Source organism: Lathamus discolor, chromosome 5 (genome assembly GCF_037157495.1).
Source record: "Lathamus discolor isolate bLatDis1 chromosome 5, bLatDis1.hap1, whole genome shotgun sequence".
NCBI classification, from domain to species: domain Eukaryota; kingdom Metazoa; phylum Chordata; class Aves; order Psittaciformes; family Psittacidae; genus Lathamus; species Lathamus discolor.
This window is the reverse complement of record NC_088888.1, coordinates 108,426,421-108,443,610: the sequence shown is the minus strand read 5'-3', so window position 1 is coordinate 108,443,610 and position 17,190 is coordinate 108,426,421. Positions and strand designations below refer to the sequence as shown.

At 40.7% G+C, this 17,190-nt stretch overlaps 1 protein-coding gene across 5 annotated transcripts in view; it reads left to right on the top strand.

The window, feature by feature from the left end:
- Nucleotides 1–17,190, top strand: part of PKHD1 (PKHD1 ciliary IPT domain containing fibrocystin/polyductin) — a 272,144-nt gene that overhangs the window by 27,298 nt on the left and 227,656 nt on the right. For all 5 annotated transcript variants that reach the window (XR_010613271.1, XM_065681837.1, XM_065681838.1 and 2 more), the window contains exons 18-29: nt 51–144; nt 2,203–2,342; nt 3,346–3,476; nt 4,479–4,651; nt 4,948–5,086; nt 6,936–7,090; nt 8,417–8,601; nt 9,576–9,698; nt 11,288–11,393; nt 11,823–12,098; nt 15,212–15,342; nt 15,923–16,058. Coding sequence is in view for 4 of the 5 variants with exons in the window: in XM_065681837.1 (XP_065537909.1) it covers nt 51–144; nt 2,203–2,342; nt 3,346–3,476; nt 4,479–4,651; nt 4,948–5,086; nt 6,936–7,090; nt 8,417–8,601; nt 9,576–9,698; nt 11,288–11,393; nt 11,823–12,098; nt 15,212–15,342; nt 15,923–16,058 (1,789 nt within the window). In the remaining variant the exon portion in view is untranslated. The remainder of the gene's footprint in view (nt 1–50; nt 145–2,202; nt 2,343–3,345; nt 3,477–4,478; nt 4,652–4,947; nt 5,087–6,935; nt 7,091–8,416; nt 8,602–9,575; nt 9,699–11,287; nt 11,394–11,822; nt 12,099–15,211; nt 15,343–15,922; nt 16,059–17,190) is intronic.

Genomic DNA, 17,190 nt, shown 5'->3' with positions numbered 1-17,190 from the left:
GCACCCTGGTACTATGACTGCTTTTCACTTTGTTAATTTTTTTTTTAAAGGTGCAAACAGCAATAGAGGAACTTCTTTCAATAGGATGTGAAACTGAGCCGCCTTCTGCTAAAATCCTTTTCCGTGATGGCTTTGAGAAAGAAGGTACCAATTTGTGACAAATAATCATCATTTACCATGAGAATTTATTTCCTTCTTTAACATGCTTTAAACCTTTAATGACTGTAAATTTACATTTTTAATAGGTTTAAATGCATACATATGTTTCTCAGTTATTCATCAACTGTATGTGTCTGTATGTGTTCTGATGGGAGAGTTTATGGAACTAGTATTAAAACCAACATGATTAATAATGAGAGATTCTTTCTGTAATATGTTGTATGACTTACATTGCAACACACTTACCAAAGCAAGTGATATTTTTAGTTACTGGAAAAATTAGGTAGAAACAAAAAAGCAAGTTCTGGGGCATGTGAAATAATTCATGTTTCAGAATGTCTCCTGGGGAAGTAAATCTGGTGTAGCCTATAGCTATAACTCAGGCTGTGGAAACTGCTGATTCTGACTCTGCCTGTCTTTTCTTTTGGTGTTTCTGGATGACTGAAACAGTGCAAATATCCGTGGTATACTTGACTGGCCAGGCAAGGTGTAAAACACCAATTGCTTTTGTAAAAATACCCAACATAATTAAATTATCAAGAATAGTTTTCTAACATTGAAGGCATTGTTCACTTCAGAAAGCTGTGCTAGTAGAAGGGAACGCCAATAATATTGTCACAAGCTGCTCAGAGAGGTGTGAGATACACTACCCCAGGAAAAAAATCAAGACCAGGTTGGCGGGGGCTCTGAGCAACCTGATCTGGTTGAAGATGTCCCTGCCCATTGCAGAGGGGTTGGATTAGATGGCCTTCAAAGGTCTCTTGCAACCCAAATCATTCTATGATTCTATGTCTGACAGCAATAACAGTATACTTATCCTACCAAAAAGTAAATGGTTGCCTAGAGAGTTTGTATCATGTTCTTGTATGTAGTATGGAGAGAATGGGTCCCAGTTAGTAATATTTACATTTTCTGACTGGTTTCTCTAGTGGAGGAAAATAATTAGTTAACCTTAACTGGGGAGGGAAGGAAGCTTTATGCAGAAAAATGAAAGTGGCAACTGGACATTATGATCCCAAATCTACAATTCTGCCAGTGAAAGAGAGAAAACCAAGCTGAAAGCTAATACTAGTTCAGCAGTACAGTGGGAATAAAAATAAATGTGTAACAAATAGCACAAAGAATGAGAACTTGTACTTTCATTGACAATTATAAAATGTAGATAATGTTGAAAGACGGCAAAACTATTGTGAAATTGCGGTGAATGGATGCCAGAAAAATAAAAGAACAACTATACACATTCAGACCGAGGGTTATCTATCCCAGCGTCCTGTGTTCGGCAGAAACCAAATAGATTCCTAGGCAAGAGTAAAAATTGGATGATTATGTATAATAATTCATCATTAATTCTTTTCAAATATGAAGTATTTTCAGCTCAATTAATTTCCTGAGTGTAATATGTTTTTAATTTAATTACATTCAATGGCTCTCCCTTCCCTGTATTTACATAATCTCTTCTAGAACACAGCTTAACTACTGCATTCATAATTTTCTTTTTCCTTTAAACTCTGCTATTAAGTTCATTTTGCAGACTTTGTTTTTCTTATTGGAAGAAAAGGTGAACTGTCAGTATGTAATGACAGAAGAAAGGCTTTTATGTGTTAGGAAGAAAAGAAATCCTAGCAGTTTTTCAGCAGCACTTTTGATAGACCGATGCAACAAACATCCCAAAGGGGAAGGTGGATTCCCTGTTGCTTTACATGCTTTATGTGAATTTCCATCTTTGCCTGAGTATTTTCTGGAAAGGATGTACGGATTTGGTTAAGCATATTCTATATGGCTGAAGACAGTATTATTTGCCATGAGGTTTATGGTCAGAACAGTAATCTAATACTCTCTCCTCCTGTCATTCAGCATCTTTAAGTTGGGAAACAATTGCCCTGCTGATGTTCACCCTGTATCTGGGCAGGGCAATATTTAAGAGTAGGACTGACAAATTCTGGGTACTCAGTTTCTGCATTTTCATGAATCTCTTGACTGCACTGGTTTCTTCTGAATCATTTTTGAGCCTCTCATCCCCTCTTGTTTTTTTACCTCGGTCAGACATGGACATCGTTGCCACCGGACGCATTGACAGTGTAATGGAGCCTTTCTGTGGAAGGTTCAGTGTTCACAGACAAAGCCAGCTGATGAAAACTTTCCCATTAACTCTACCAAGATATGATCTTACTGAATACACACATGTAAGTGGCTGCTCTTGATGAGTTGGTTGCACTGGAGGTTGACTACTGAGAGCCCAATCAGCAGCATAAAATCATCAGATCTGCTTAGACTTTCTCCAAATCTACAAATGCTCATGTCTTTGGAGTATGCCTGTAGACAGAACAGTGTGTGTTTTATTGACTAGGTGGATAATTTGATATCCAGGAGATGTAGATATTGTTAACACACCCAGCTATCTGCTCCTGGAGATGCAACCCTTGCTGAGGGAAAAGAAAAGGTGGGATGGTGTTGAGAAAAGATGGAAGATGTAGAGATGATCTAGATGACCTTTAATGTCCTTTCCAACCCTTAACATTCTATAATCAGTTTTTGACAAAAGGAAAAAAAAACAAACCCCGAAACTTGTTATCTGCAGGTTCACTTGCTCACTTTTCTGCTCCTTGTAGATGTATCTACTTTTAATAAGAATAAGGTCTCGATTTCAGTTGTCACCCTTTCTTTGTCACCTGGGGGAAGGCAAATAGTTGGGGTTTGAAAAGAAGGAGACAGGAGGGAAAAAGTCATCCCCAAAGCCTTCTGCAGTCTTTTCAGACTCCTTCCAATTCCCCTTCACAGACCTCTTCCAGTCCTATTTTCCCATCTGATGTGCATCCCATACCTTGTACCCTGCAAATCAAACCAACTCCTCCAGTCTCCTTTCCTCCCTTCCATATATCTGAAATCCCCACTGGCACTTCCCAGCTACATTTTGCCCATTTTGCCCCAAAACCCCACTGAAGCAAAAGGGATCAGTTTCACTCATGTGGTGGCACACAGGTCACCTAGATGCCATGTGCTGCCTTCTATAGGGTGCTACTCGAGGCAGTTTGGCCTGAAGAGGTGGACTTTACTGCTGACCTTGAACAACATATTTCCCTGTTTAATGTTAAACTGGGATTGAAACAGAATATAGTATCTTCTACATGCATTACATATAAATTACCTGTGGTTTGATCTGTGATCTTTTCCCCCCCATTTTTGCAGGTGTGTTTTGCACATAAAGGCCACATGAGCAATACCCTTCATATCTTGGTGTCCTACACCAATGTCTCGTTATGTTCAGAGAAGAGGAAACTCATCTGCCTTTGGGATTTCAATAAAACTGACCCTAAGAGGTATCCAGACACAGTTTCCAAAGATTACACTTCTATAGTATGAAGGTGTACTGTGAAAACTGAGACAAGTTCGTATTTGTATAGGAACAAATTGTCAGCTGGGGTAAGATGACATGCTATGTCCCTACAGAGGCATTCCTGGAATATGCTTCTATTCTTTTTGACGGTTTACTGAGCAAATTTGCATGTTTCTTGTTATATGCACTGTCTCACCTTAGCACTACACAGATGGAGTTTGTTCTGTCTCTGAGAAGCACATCAGAAGGTTTATGAGGGCATTAATTTCCCAGTTTCTTTGGCAACAATCAGTGGATTTTCTACAGTGAGACTGAGATGAATTGATTTCCTCGCACCACAAGGAATCTCATGAGACCATTGATACATAAAGATTTGAAAATTGGTGTAGTCTTTGATTTTTCTTTATTCACTTAGACTTACATGAGTAGAAAACATTTGGTGTTAGATGTAAAGCTTGGGGCAGGCAGACTTAAAAAATCAGGAGTGTCTGAAGAACTTCAGGAATTGAAGCTGGCAGCTTGGGTATCTGTAAGATTGTGAGAGGGGTATGTGTGCATGCCTGGAAGGGAAAGAAAGAGTGGGGATTAAATTACTGCATGGTGGAGAGAGCTGGGAGCCTTGAGCAATCATCTGGTGTTCCCAAGAGGCTTGAACTCTGGATTAACCTCTTTGGAGGTCACTGATGCTATCAGAGTGTTTTGCCAAAAATAAAACAGTAGCTCTTATTCCTACATCCCACTCTTGTGATTCAAGGAGGACACCTAAATAGAGATCTAAAGCTTTGTTTCTCACTATGGGGGACTTAACAGAGACATGTAGAGACTGATTACAAGCCATTGAGCAAATTTATTAAGTATGAGTAAATAACAGTAATAATAACAGCAGTACGTGATGTTACCTGGAACTTCACAAAGCGCCTTGAAAGTTGGTTATTGCCAATACCTCACAGCAAAAGTGACTTTGCACAATCTTACTGTCTTCCAGCTGGACATTTACTTGCACTGACCTCTGGAATGGGTGCGTGAGTCTCTCCATGCTTCTTCAGGACCTCCCTGCCAATTCCCCGGTGTTTGTGCATCAGATAGACTTGCTGCAAAAGGAAACATCTGGGTCATTTTACCTTGATGAAGTCATCATCGCAGACAGAACTGTGACTGGTGAAGGAATCTGGTTTTCTTTCCTGTTACTTACTGTCCAGGATAGTCTATTAAAATCTTTAATGATAGGGCTAGTTGAAACTTTTTCAGATGGGAAGGGTCTTTCACACCAGGCACAAATATCAATATTCTTGATTTACTTAAAATGTATTTCTGCAGATGTAACTCTTGGATGGTCTTGTCCAGACAAAAAACCCTTGAAGCAGATATGTTTCCAGCTATGAAATGAAAATAACCTAGGCATAGTCCAGCTGTTCTCCTTGCATTAATAAATGCATGTGCCCTTTTTCTTTTAGTTTCTCAGCGAGATCCCAAACCACCTCAGCCAGATGGGAGGACAGTTGGAGCAGTATCTGTGGTGGGGTCTTCTCCCACTTACAATGTGTCCTGGATGGTTTCTGGCTGCAGTTCAAGTCTGCCTCTTCTTTCTTTAAGGTAGGGATAGAGAGTAGATCATCTCAATATGCTGTAATAGCTCGCTTAGTTCCTCTCTGTCTGGAGCTGGTTGTCATCTAAAACAGGGCATGAGAGGCAGTGGACGATAAGACTGCAGTTTAGCAATCTGTGTGCTTTCATTGGAGTCTTTTCCTCTAGGCATTGCCAATAGGCTGTGTTCAGACTATTTACTGTGAATCCTGCAGAGATGTCTGTACTCAGTAGATGGGCTACAGTTCTAAATTACGGTACTGACTTTCAGCATGAGTGTCTTGAGCTTTGTGCGCTGTATAGAATCTTGAACATATATTAAAGCCCCCTTAGTGAAGCTATCTGATTCTGGTATTGAAGTTCCCTTGTATGAGTGGGATTCAGTTGCTGAACCAGAGATACTTAAGATATTTCATCTAAACTGGGGTGTAAGATAAGTGTGGGCGTCCCTGGCAGTGTTCAAGGCCAGGCTGTGCAGAGCCTTGGGTGACATGGTTTAGTGGCAGGGCGATTGGAACTAGATGATGTTAAGGTCCTTTCCAACCCTAACTATTCTACAATTCTATGATTCTATGATGTAGGACTAGAAGAAGATCTAAACCCTTCTGGAACAGTGGATAAAGATCAGCCAGAGATACTCCCAAACACCTTTAATGACACCAGTTACCACGTTAGGCAATAGAAGTCCACCTTATGTGTCCTTATTTGCTGAGTTGTTTCCTCTTCTGGAAGTCCTGACATTGAAAGAGGCAGCAGAGCCGCAGGCTAACTGGATCAGAGTGTGCAATATTAGAGGGCTATACTGGCAGAGAATAAATCCTGTAAAAGTCAGGTTGTATCCAGTCAAGTCAACAAGGTCCTGATGGGAATAGAGCCAGGCAAGGAAGACACTGGTACTGCAGCCTCTTCTTTCCAGCAGCCAGCTGTTAGTTTGGCTCAGTTATTTCACTCGGTGACTTGCCCAGGCATCCATAGGAAACCTCCTTTAAGAAGGTTAACCTCAGCCTGCTGTAACTTAATTTGATTTCTCACCTTGTGGTCTCTCCTCTTTCAAGAAAATGCAAAGAAACATGTTATTAATTTTGAGTGCTCCAAAGACAGCTAGATTCTCCTTTAAGAGATGACTAAGATCTGAAAAAATCAAGAAATGCTTGCACTGATGGGCTTCTCCATCTCATAGAGGAAGATTTAAGAGAAACCTGTGTGTGATGCAGAAGCCAGGAACACCGAAAAGAAGAAATCAGTGCATGTTTTGAAAACCTGTGGGCTGATCACTGTCTTTGGATATGTTCAGGACAAACTTGGCTCTTTCTCTTAGCACTTTGTGATTTATTCTAATACAACTCTCTGTGGTTAGGACAGGAATATCAGTTAAAATCTGCTGTACCGGATGTACATCATTCGAGAGAGCTCAGCGATCTTTTCGGCTCTGTATTCTCGAAATTTACTCTACAGAAGCTGTGGCTGAGCTGACATTTAGCTGATGGCCAGACATTTAACCGCATGGTGGCATCATTGTACCGTAAAGAGTCTTTTTTTGAAGAAGGAGAATTTTAGTGGCAAGAAAGAACTCATTTGGCTTTGGGTGAATTTTAATACTAAATAACTCTGTAATTCAGGCGAGATAAGATTTTGATAGACTATAGGATGAAGTAGGAAAGCTTTTTGCTTTGCTGTTGTAGCTTCATCGGGCTGTTTTTTTTTTTTTTAATACCAGTACTGGGGTAGGGCTTGCTTGTGGTTAGTGCTGTATGAGCTGTTTCTTCTATCATAATCTAAATATGTGCTTTTCCATAATTTTGTATTCTGTTCATTGCCTACGTTATGTAAGTATAACTTGGGAGTATTTGTCACACAGAGGTGCTTTGCTTGGGGAGGGCTCTAAAGAGTATGGCTACTTCTATGTATCTACGGAGGATGTGAGAGTCAGCCTCACCGTTCAGAGACTGCAAAAGTCATCCCTACCTCTTGGAGGGACCTTCCGCATCCACTTGGCTGATACAGTGATATCAGGTAAGAGAAGATGGAAGTACAGGTCTTAGATTTCCTTTGCAGGAAACCAAGTGAAGAAGAGATGGTACCTAATCTCAGAAATGCTTGGGGTACAAGCTGGCAGGTTAAACCCGTTGTGATAGTTGCTAGATATTTGCATGTGATGTCTTTTAAGTCAGGAGTTAAAGATTATAGACAAGGCAGTATTTCTAGATGTTCAGTATGGGGTCGCTCCAAAATGCATACAGTCATTATGAAATATTTGCCTTAAAGAACTTTGGATCAGATCCTGAACTGGGATTTTGCATCTCAAGGTTTTATTAAGCTAATATTTCTCCAGCATGTGTACTTCTGGTCATCTTGTATGACAAGACTTCTGCACGTTGCCACGAAATTAATTCTCTTCTAGGATTACCAGGATTGTTAATGGGTTTGCAGATACCATAAAGGCTTTCGTGCATAGAATTGCTTGATTTGAATATAGTCACCCCTTAGATGTGCTAGGATTTCTTGCGTTTGGTTTAAATAATCAAAAAAACTTAGAATGAAAGTGAGCAGATTAACCTGAGCAAAGCCAACTATAAAGTTCTTGACTGAGGAACTGTTGATTCAGTTATAAAGTCAAACAAAAATAGGACAGGCAGCCTTAGAATATTTGTGAAATATCTCTTTTCTCTGTGCTTTCCCCTCTTTCTTAAGAATTGGTTTAGAGAGGTTTATTGTATCTGCAGTTTTGACTGACTATGGCTCTTTATGTTAAAAGAAATAAAACATTATTTGCATTTATTTGGGATTGGCCCTAAGAAAGCAAAATCTTATGGATAGACTGACGCCTTACCCATCTCATCTGAGAAGCCTCCAAACTTTCCATTTTGAAGGAAAATTACTTGCAGGCTGAAATTTCATGTGTGCATATTGTGTCAAAGTATTACTTAAGATTTCTGATTGTCCCAACTGGAGAGAAGTTTCTAGGTTTTCTTAGCTACCAAGTAGTGAAGATCCTCATACTAGGTATAGTGAAGAATTTTTTTACGGTGAAGGTGTTGAAACATGGGAGCGGGTTGGTCTGAACAGCCTGATCTACTGGGAAGTATCCTGGTTCATTACAGGGTTTAGGACTAGGTGACTTTAAAAGATCCATTCCAACCTAAACTGCTCTGTGACTGTTCTCTGATTCCATGATCGTTTGGTATTTGAAGTCTGGTAATTCCCTCTGCCTCTTTTTGGCAGTTGCTGAAGTTTGTACCACAACAGGCTTGCGTCAATAATGAACCATGTTTTCTAGGACCAGGTAGATGTGCTCTCCTAGGGATGATGATATCTGCTGCTTTCTAATGTCTTTTTCAGATGTTTCAGTGCACACCTCCTCCAGCCATCTCCGCAAGCTTTTGCAGGACAACACAGATAATTCTACAGCCCCATACTTCAACACCAGTGACTTCATTGTGACCAAAGACTCGGATTCTTGCTATGAAAGCATCTGGACACTGACTTGGAAAACAAAAGCTGGGGATTTGCCCAATGTTATCAGTGTACAGTAATGTCTTTCACTAACACCCACTTTGAACCCAATTCAATGCCTTTAGCCATGGCTGATTCATTCCCTCAGTGTTAATTTTTATGAAGACGCTTGTGGGACCTTAAGCAATCTGTCTGCCCATTAGGAACATCAGTTTAGCCAATTTCAGATTAGATGATTAAAAAACCAATTGCAGTTGCACAAGGAGAAATTACATCTTCAGAGTCTGTGCTTCAAAATGAGGAGGCTAGAATGTGCTTTGTTGCAGTTCTGCACTATAAAGAGACTGCTATACTGAAACAAAATCTATTATAATCACATTTATATTTCAGTACAGTAACTGAAGTTAGTTCAGGTTTGTGGCATCATTTACAGGCCAAGAAGGTCTTTTTCTGAGAACTTCCTGTATGTGTTCATATCTGTTTCGCATAAGTCTCAGAAGAAAATTCAGTTCACACTCTCCTAATATTTGTCATGTTTAAGTTTTGCTTCAAGTAGAAGGTTCTTTTTTGAATAAAGACTCAGACTAAGCCGCTTCCTCATTTAAAAATAAATTATTTCTTTCTGTATTAAGCTTCTGAAATTGTAAAATTATTTTCAACAAAACAATGAGTTCCCATACTCAAGACATCAGCCTGGAAGGTGGAAAAGTCTTGCGCTGCGTCTTCAGCTGTAGCACAGACCCTTGTTTCACCCAGAGTAATGTCTTTGAGAGCAGATGTTCAAAGCTCTTTCCATGCCTAATGCCAAATATTATTATTGACTATTAGAAGCTTATTTTCAAATCTGGCTCCTGAATCTCTTCACCTTAGCTTGCAGACTTTTTTTCTGCAAGGCGAGGTTGGGAACAGGGAGGTGCTGTGAACTCTTGGGTAATGAAGATTTAGACCTGCCTTGTAAAGACCGTGAATTCTGGGTGAATGGTTTTAATTTAAAAATCACATGACAGAAAGGAATGAGAAACTTAAATTATTTGTTCTTTGCCAGGTCTCTGCTGAAAACCTCACTGGTCTGGAACCAACAGTTTCTAGCCGCGTGGTTTATGATGGGGGTGTGTTTACTGGACCAATATTTGGGGATATGCTTGCTACCTTCAATAACAAAACACAGGTGAGTTAATGTGCTGTCACACTTCCTATTGGTTCACCTGGCTAGTGTAGATTGAGGAGTTTCACAGGTGTTAAGGTTGCCTACTTCTGCCACTAAATCCTCTCAGAAATCTGTTACGTGCTTTGCGCAGAGTTGGTCAGATTCTGCTAACCTGGTTTGTGGAGCAAGAGTTTCCTCCAAGAGCTATTGCAGGTGGGAAGAATGATCATCATGGTGAGGGCAGGCAATTGATTCATTTTGAGGAAGTGGTCAAGGGCTGATATTTCTGGACTCCCACCCTTGGTGTAGGTACTATTGTGCTGGCCACCAGACTTCGGAATGACACTATTCATCTGCAGCCTATCTGCTGCTATACTGCTGGGCAGAATAAGCAAGATGGTGGCTGTGGTACTAGTCTGTAAGTCCCTTAGCCTTTATGGATCTCAATTCTTCAACTGTTGAAAGGGGGTAAGGAGAGCTTCCTGGATAAATGAGTCTGCTGGATGGACAAATGTGTGACAAACTCTTCTCAGATGTTGCAGAGCAGTGCACATTGCTGGCTTTGCTTCCAGCAAAGACCGCTGGGCACTGTACGGATAAGAGGGTGATGATGGATGTGCTTGAAGCCCATCTGTGCAACATCTGGGACTAGGTCATCCTGCTGTTTTGGTGAGTCTTTTCCATTCGTGAGGTCTGCCCTTCTTCCAGCGGCTCAACCACCCCTAATACCTGTGCCATCCATGATGCAGGCATACCTTCAAATAGACCAAGTGAAACAAGAATGGCAGCAGCAATCATATTTCCTTTTCATTTTTTGAAGCTTTATTCTGGCTTGCTGCTAGCAACAAGTATAAAAATGTCCCTCTAATTATTGTGTCTCTATTCAAGCAGATTACTTCATAACTGTGCTCCTTGTGTTTCTTGGAGACAGTCTGGTTTTGCTTTTTGCGGTTGGTGTACTTTCCTGCCCATCCTTAATACCTGGGAGAGAGATGAAGAGGGGCTCTCCTATGCCCTGTGCTTTAGCAGCTGACTCTTCTGAGATATTAAGATCTCAGAAGAGCTATCTCTGAGTCTCTTGCTAGATAATCAAGGTCACAGCTTTCTTGTTTCAGCATAAACAACGAGGGATAAGAAAACATAAAATTGAGAGCTGCGTGCTGAAAAGACACATTCTGGGATTCATTCTAATTAGTCTTACAGGCTTTAAACATAATAAATTTGTTCCCAAGGTGGGGTGGGAAGAACTGAGGCATGGCAAGCAGGGTCTTCAATGGATAACTACAATAACAGGAGTTGGGAAGAGCTGTGGGTCCCAGCAAGATGGGAGGTAGGATCCTTCAGACACTGAGAAAGACTGGTGATACAGCTTCCAAAGCTGTGCTCTGCATTGCCAAAGATGAGCCTTAGCAAGCCTTGCACTTGAATTTGTAATGAGGTGGCAGCAGAATAAACAGCTGTCTGACTGTGCTCTACGCGGGCACAGTCTGGGTGCTCTCAGCAGCTGTGCCTACCAGTATCACTCTGAAGCTCTATCAGGTAGATGCGGCTCTAGAAAACACCTCTGCTCACCTTCCCAGCTTCAGGGTAACCTTCTTTTCTGTCTCCAGGTGGTGGTGGTGGTGAATGATGTCCTTGCAAACTGTTCTGGTTCGTGCTCTTTCCAGTTCAGCCAGGAAATGACACCTTTAGTCAGTGATGTGGAGTATTCATCAGGTAATGGGGCTTTGTGTCTGAGCTACATGGCAAAACACTGTCCTGTGAAAAGTATCTGTTAGATGTTGCTGATGATGTGCACGTGTGGATTCTTTTGGAAATTTCTAATTTTATGAAAACTGCACTTTCTAGTGGGGCACTTATGATCAGCTCATGTATGTAGCATAGGCATATTTTTACAGCAACATGAAGATGGTAGAGGCATAAAGGGGAGAAAAAGAGTAGTGGGGTTGGTGCTTAAAGTGAAAGGTGGCTCTTGGTTCAAGTTAATTTTAATAAAAATTTAAGGACATTAAGAGATCATCGCTGGTGTAGATTTTAGGATGTCCTTATGAAGATGGTGAAAAAATTTAACTGTTTGTTAAAAGTAAACCCTGGGCATTGTTGCACCAAAATTTACAAGTGATCTTGTTGATTGTATTTCTTTAGATGATGGGTCTCAGGCCACAGTAGTTATCAGGGGAGTTGGCTTCACTGAGAAGTCAGCTTTGCAGGTGAAGGTGAACAACACCACCTGCCATGTCATAACGCTGAATCAAACTGAAGTGGTTTGCCAGATGGAGAGGTTGCCAGTCGGAGTCTACCAGATGATGTTATTGGTGAGACCTTATGGCTTTGCACTCAATGGCAGCACAGGAGAAAGGATCTTCCTAAGAGTTGAGCCAAAGCTGGTAGCCATCGAACCTCCTACGACTTCTGAGATTGGTAGGTCTGAATGCCAGACTTTTTCAAAGGGGATGTCTGCTCTCTGCTTCTTGGGTTTTATGCATGTTTTGGTTCTTCTGTACTTCAACTACCAAGGTCTGCACCTGATAAAAAAGACATAATATGGCTGAGCACACTATATGTACCCCAAAGCACTGGGGCAAGTTTCTTAGAGGGACAGACTTTCCTTGGTTCTTTGTGAAGGCCACCAGTTTTTTTGACTAGTTTTGTTTAGGAATGAAAATTCAAGTGCAGATATATTAATTCCAGCAGATCAAATGGGTATTAGTGTTTCAGAGCTTATCTCCCCATACCCATTTAACACATCGTTTTGTAGTATTTAAATCAATCTAGCCTAATTATGAAATGGCTACACTTTGGTTCATCACAGTCCTATCAAAATGAATTAAGAATTCAGAGTGGTAAAATAGAAAACTCATCCATGTTTAGCTACAAAACTGAGAAGCCTAGAAGAGTGCAAACTAAACTGAATCTCCTTCCATTCCCATTACCCCTACTCTACTCGAAACAGAATTGGAAATAAAAGGTGAAGCCAAGAACTTGCAAGACTTCCCACAGGGATTCTGGAGCCAAAGGACTATTATGATTCTCTCATATGCCCTCTATATGACATAAATGAGGGGACTTCATCTGGAAGTTCCAGCAAGATGCCTAGAGAACTGCAGCTAAGCCAAACCAAATGCTGTAGAAAGCTACCCTCTCTTGTTTGGGAGAAAGAAGTCTCTCTAACCCAATGAGAAATGTGGAGAACAATCTTGGCACACCTGGGTTGTGCAGTAAGGGCCAACAGTCTTAGCATACGACTTATTTTCAAGTAGCTAGGAACACACCCAGAAACAACATGACCCAGGCCTACACTGAGAGTAGAAGTTGCCCAGCTTTTGTCTGGGAACCTCCTAGTTTCATTATTGAGGTGATTTGAGTTCATGAGAACAAGCGTCACCAAAAGCAGTTTTGGCCTATGTGCAGCATAAAGCTAACCCAGCTATGTGGCTTGGAGAACTGATTGTGGCATGGCTGGCCTCCTTGGAGCAGGTAAAGGAAGAGAATGATGGGGTGTAAACATCTCTCTGGATAAGCTATAGGATAGAATTGGACAATGTAGGGTTCCTAAGCTGATAAGCAAGAAGTTATGAACACCTTTTTATTTTATGGTTTGTTGGAGTACATGGGAGGAAATAGGAAAGCTATCCTAACCCTTCTAATCCTTTTGTTTGTTTTTTTTTTTCCCTAATGGGAGGGTCATATATTACATTAAAGTTAAAATTCACTTTTGATTCATAGGAAACCCAAACCCACAAAACCCAAATATTCCCCAAATACCCTAAAAAAAGCTGGCTATGGCAAGTTTTAGTGCTTGGGTCTTGCTTGTCATTTCCTTCGCTGAAAATCCAGTTCTCCCAATTACAGTGATCTGTCACCCATTAAAAAGAAAGCAAGTATAATGCTAACTTACATTACATATGCTTTGAACATTTATAATTGGAAAGAATTACAGCTTCCATCTGTGTTTTTAATTTCTTCCATTTAAAATACCTCTCTTCAATCTTATTGTAAAGTGCACATATGCAGTATTTCACTGCATATGGATATAAGTGTAGATATCAAAACTTAAGAGCATCAGTGTTTACACAACACACATGGATTTTGTACTTTAAATCTGAGGCTCCTTATCTGACAACGACATTAGACAAGTGGCTTCAGTTTAGACTTGCTGTTTCTGACTCTGCAAACTTAATGTTATAGAAGGAAAAACCAGGAAGCAACTTCTCCTTTGCTGAATCAGCTCCCTCTTAATCAAAATATCACCAGTCTTAGTGGTGCCATGGTGGGAGATACCTGTGACCTAATTCTATAAGCATGGGATGCATTTCTAAAGATACTACCATGCTCCAGTTGATAGAAGGAGCCTGCTGCTAACCTATCTGATTGCTGTTGTTTGCTTGGTTATGCTGATAGCCAGAGAAAGTAGAAAAGATTAAACTTTAAGATATAATTTTAACTTTAAATTAAGATATAGTTCTCTGGTGGTTTAAAAAATTAGCAGGAAAAGATACTTTGATGAAAAATTGAGGAAAAAGGGTTGCCATCAATGTATAATGCCTTTACCATAAAAGCTTTTCTTATATCACATGAAAAATGTCATAAAAACTCAGTGGGTTTGTAATATAGGCATAATAACACATACATATAGACACTGCACTGATAAAGTTCCTGTCTGAGCAGTCCATCTCTCCAGCTGTAGCCCTAAAACTCTGCAGTACTGATAACTAAAGCAAAGAGCTGGAAGTTTCAAGAAAATATAATTGTTTTTTTTATTTGCTTTTGAACCTCATCAAAGAACAAAGTCCAGGTTAAAATTGCTATTAATGTGCATTCCTGTTCTCTTTCCTGTTTCTCTTTGAAATGTTTCAGAATCTTCCAGTCACTTGGAAAAGCAGAGGGGCACCTTGACTGTTTGCATTGAGTTGGGTGCTGCGGAAAGATCAATCACAAGTCTGACTTGTGTTGAGTATGATCCTGCGTGTGATTGAAGAGGCTCAGCTCTGGTGTGCACAAAGGAGAGCTGAGGTTGCTTAGTGCTTCATAGAATCAAGCCCTCTGTGACTTTCCTCACAACTCTGCTAAGTCTCAAGCCCTGCCAAGTCCCCTTTCTAACCTGAGTTTCCTAAGACACATGCCACAGGCCTTTTTGACAGCAGGGTGCTTGGCAGCTATTTGAACTGTGAAAGCACCTGCTGCGTTAAGCTCATTTTCCATTCTTAGTGCTTCTTCCTTCCTTATTTTATTCTTGGGCTAGGGATCTTTTGAAGGGTGAGGTTGCAGGCCAGGTCTTACCAGCTTAAATGAGTATGTCATTAAAAAATACACCGAGAAACAAACCCAGTCCTCCTGTATTGCAGACAATTCAAATAATAGGCAAAAGGATCTCTGGGGAAAGAGAGGAAGTTAGGCACAGCAAGGTGGAAGCAGATCATCATCAGATCAACTGAGAGACAACTGCCTTTTGTAGTGAACTGTTAATAAAGAATCCTTTTTGCATAAAAATATCACTCTACATCTTAAACGTAACAGAATAATTGGTTTTGTAGGAGGACTGAGAGTGGCTCTCAGTGGGTCCAATCTGGAAGGGGTAAACTTGGTGTTGTTTGGATCTCAGCCCTGCCCTATTCTGGAGAATAACAGGAATTCAACAAGGATTGAATGTATAGTTCCCTCTCGGGTAAGAAACTGCATTTTCCGGGGAACACTCAGCAGCCTATCACCCTTTCTATGTTTTCCTAGCCTGAGCTATGCTAGGGGAAGAGGAAATGGCAATAGTAGTAGATTAAACATGCATGGTACAATTGCTCTTGCTCACATTTTTTAACCCACTTCAGCTACAAATCTACTTTATATGCAGACCTCATTTGGACATAATCTGCATGTAATGCAAAATACATGCCTAGGGATTGTTACCAGCAGTGCTCTTTGCTACTTGGCAAATTTATACCCAGGATAGTGCTAATAGTTTAAGCATAGGAATAACTGTCTATGCCTGAGACTTATCACTGTTTAATTTACTAATATGGCTATAGCAAATGAAAATCTGCATAGTCTGAGATTGTTTTAAGGTTTTTAACTCTTCATAGATGTTCATTTACAGACAATGTAACTATACACATTTAAATAGAGTCTGGGATAAATTCAAATTTCATCAGGGCCAAGTGTCTGACTTATGGGAGATGCAGGAATATAGGGAATAACTTTTTTATTTATTTGTGTATTCTTATTTCTGACATTATCTTCGTTTCTGTTTCTAGGGGACAGAAAATGCTACAGTTCATGTGACACTGATTTCTGGGTACCAGGCAATAACAGTAACCAACTTGTTCCAATATGATCCTTCCTTAAACCCAGCTGTTGTATCACTGAGCAGAAACTCAAGCGGCATAGCAGGTGAAAAGGCTGCAGACATGTATTGGGCATCATGTGTAGAAGTGTTACTATTGCGGATGGTGGTAGCTCAGAGAAGAATTTCATTCACTTCATTCCTTCAAAGATGCAATAATCTGACTGCTTGGTTCATCCCCCTCCCTTTTTTACAGTGCACATCCTTATATCCCCTCCCCAGTGCACACCTAAATAAAGCTCCCCCTTGCTCAACAGTTTGGCTGGACTTCATGGGGGGTGCAAGGAGTTAGGTGACTGTCAGTGACAAAATACGCTTCTTCGTGCATGCCTGGCATTTCTATTCCTTTCCCCAAATGCGCTTGTCATTTTCTATTACTCCAGAACGCATAAATAAGAGAAAATGTCCTTTATCACCTAAATATTATTCAGATATCATAGCACCAAGGGGAGATTTTTCTAGCCGCGGGCAGCCCAAGTGCAAGGAATTCCTTAATGTTATAGTGTCTTGTGAGTGGTGGTGTGGCTGAGTTCAATCTCTTATTCAGAACCTCCACGGCTTCGTCTTTTAATATAATTTTCCTCCTATATAATAAAAAGAATAAATAAATTACACCAATGCCTTCCAGGCATCTAGGATTAAGCTGACAATTGACCAAGAGCCCAAAGAGTTCATGCTATTAACATATTCAACTTCGCAGGCTTTCAAACTTTATTTGACTCTGCACATGCAGAATTGAAAAGTACTGGCCTCAAGACCTGCTCAGGGTAGCTGTTAGATGAGGGGAGCTTTGTGCAGACCCTCCTGCTTCACAGAAAGCAGAGACATCTCCAAAGCTGAGGCTGTGGAGCTGAATGGTAATAGTGCCTGCTGGGGAGTGATGCTAAAGCCAAGTGACCCAGGTATCTGCTTGGGAGACAAAATTGCTGCCCAGATCTAAATCTCTAGTAAGGATGCATTAACCTATAAATGTTAATTTTGATTAAGACAAGGTGAGAAAGCAAAGCGGATGAGCTGCTCCTGACTTCTTATAAGAGCAAGTAGTGACAGCGCAAGGGGGAATGGCTTTAAACTGAAAGAGGGGAGATTTAGATTACATATTAGGCAGAAGTTCTTCCTTGTGAGGGTGGTGAGGCCCTGGCACAGGGTGCCCAAAGGAGCTTTGGCTGCCCCATCCCT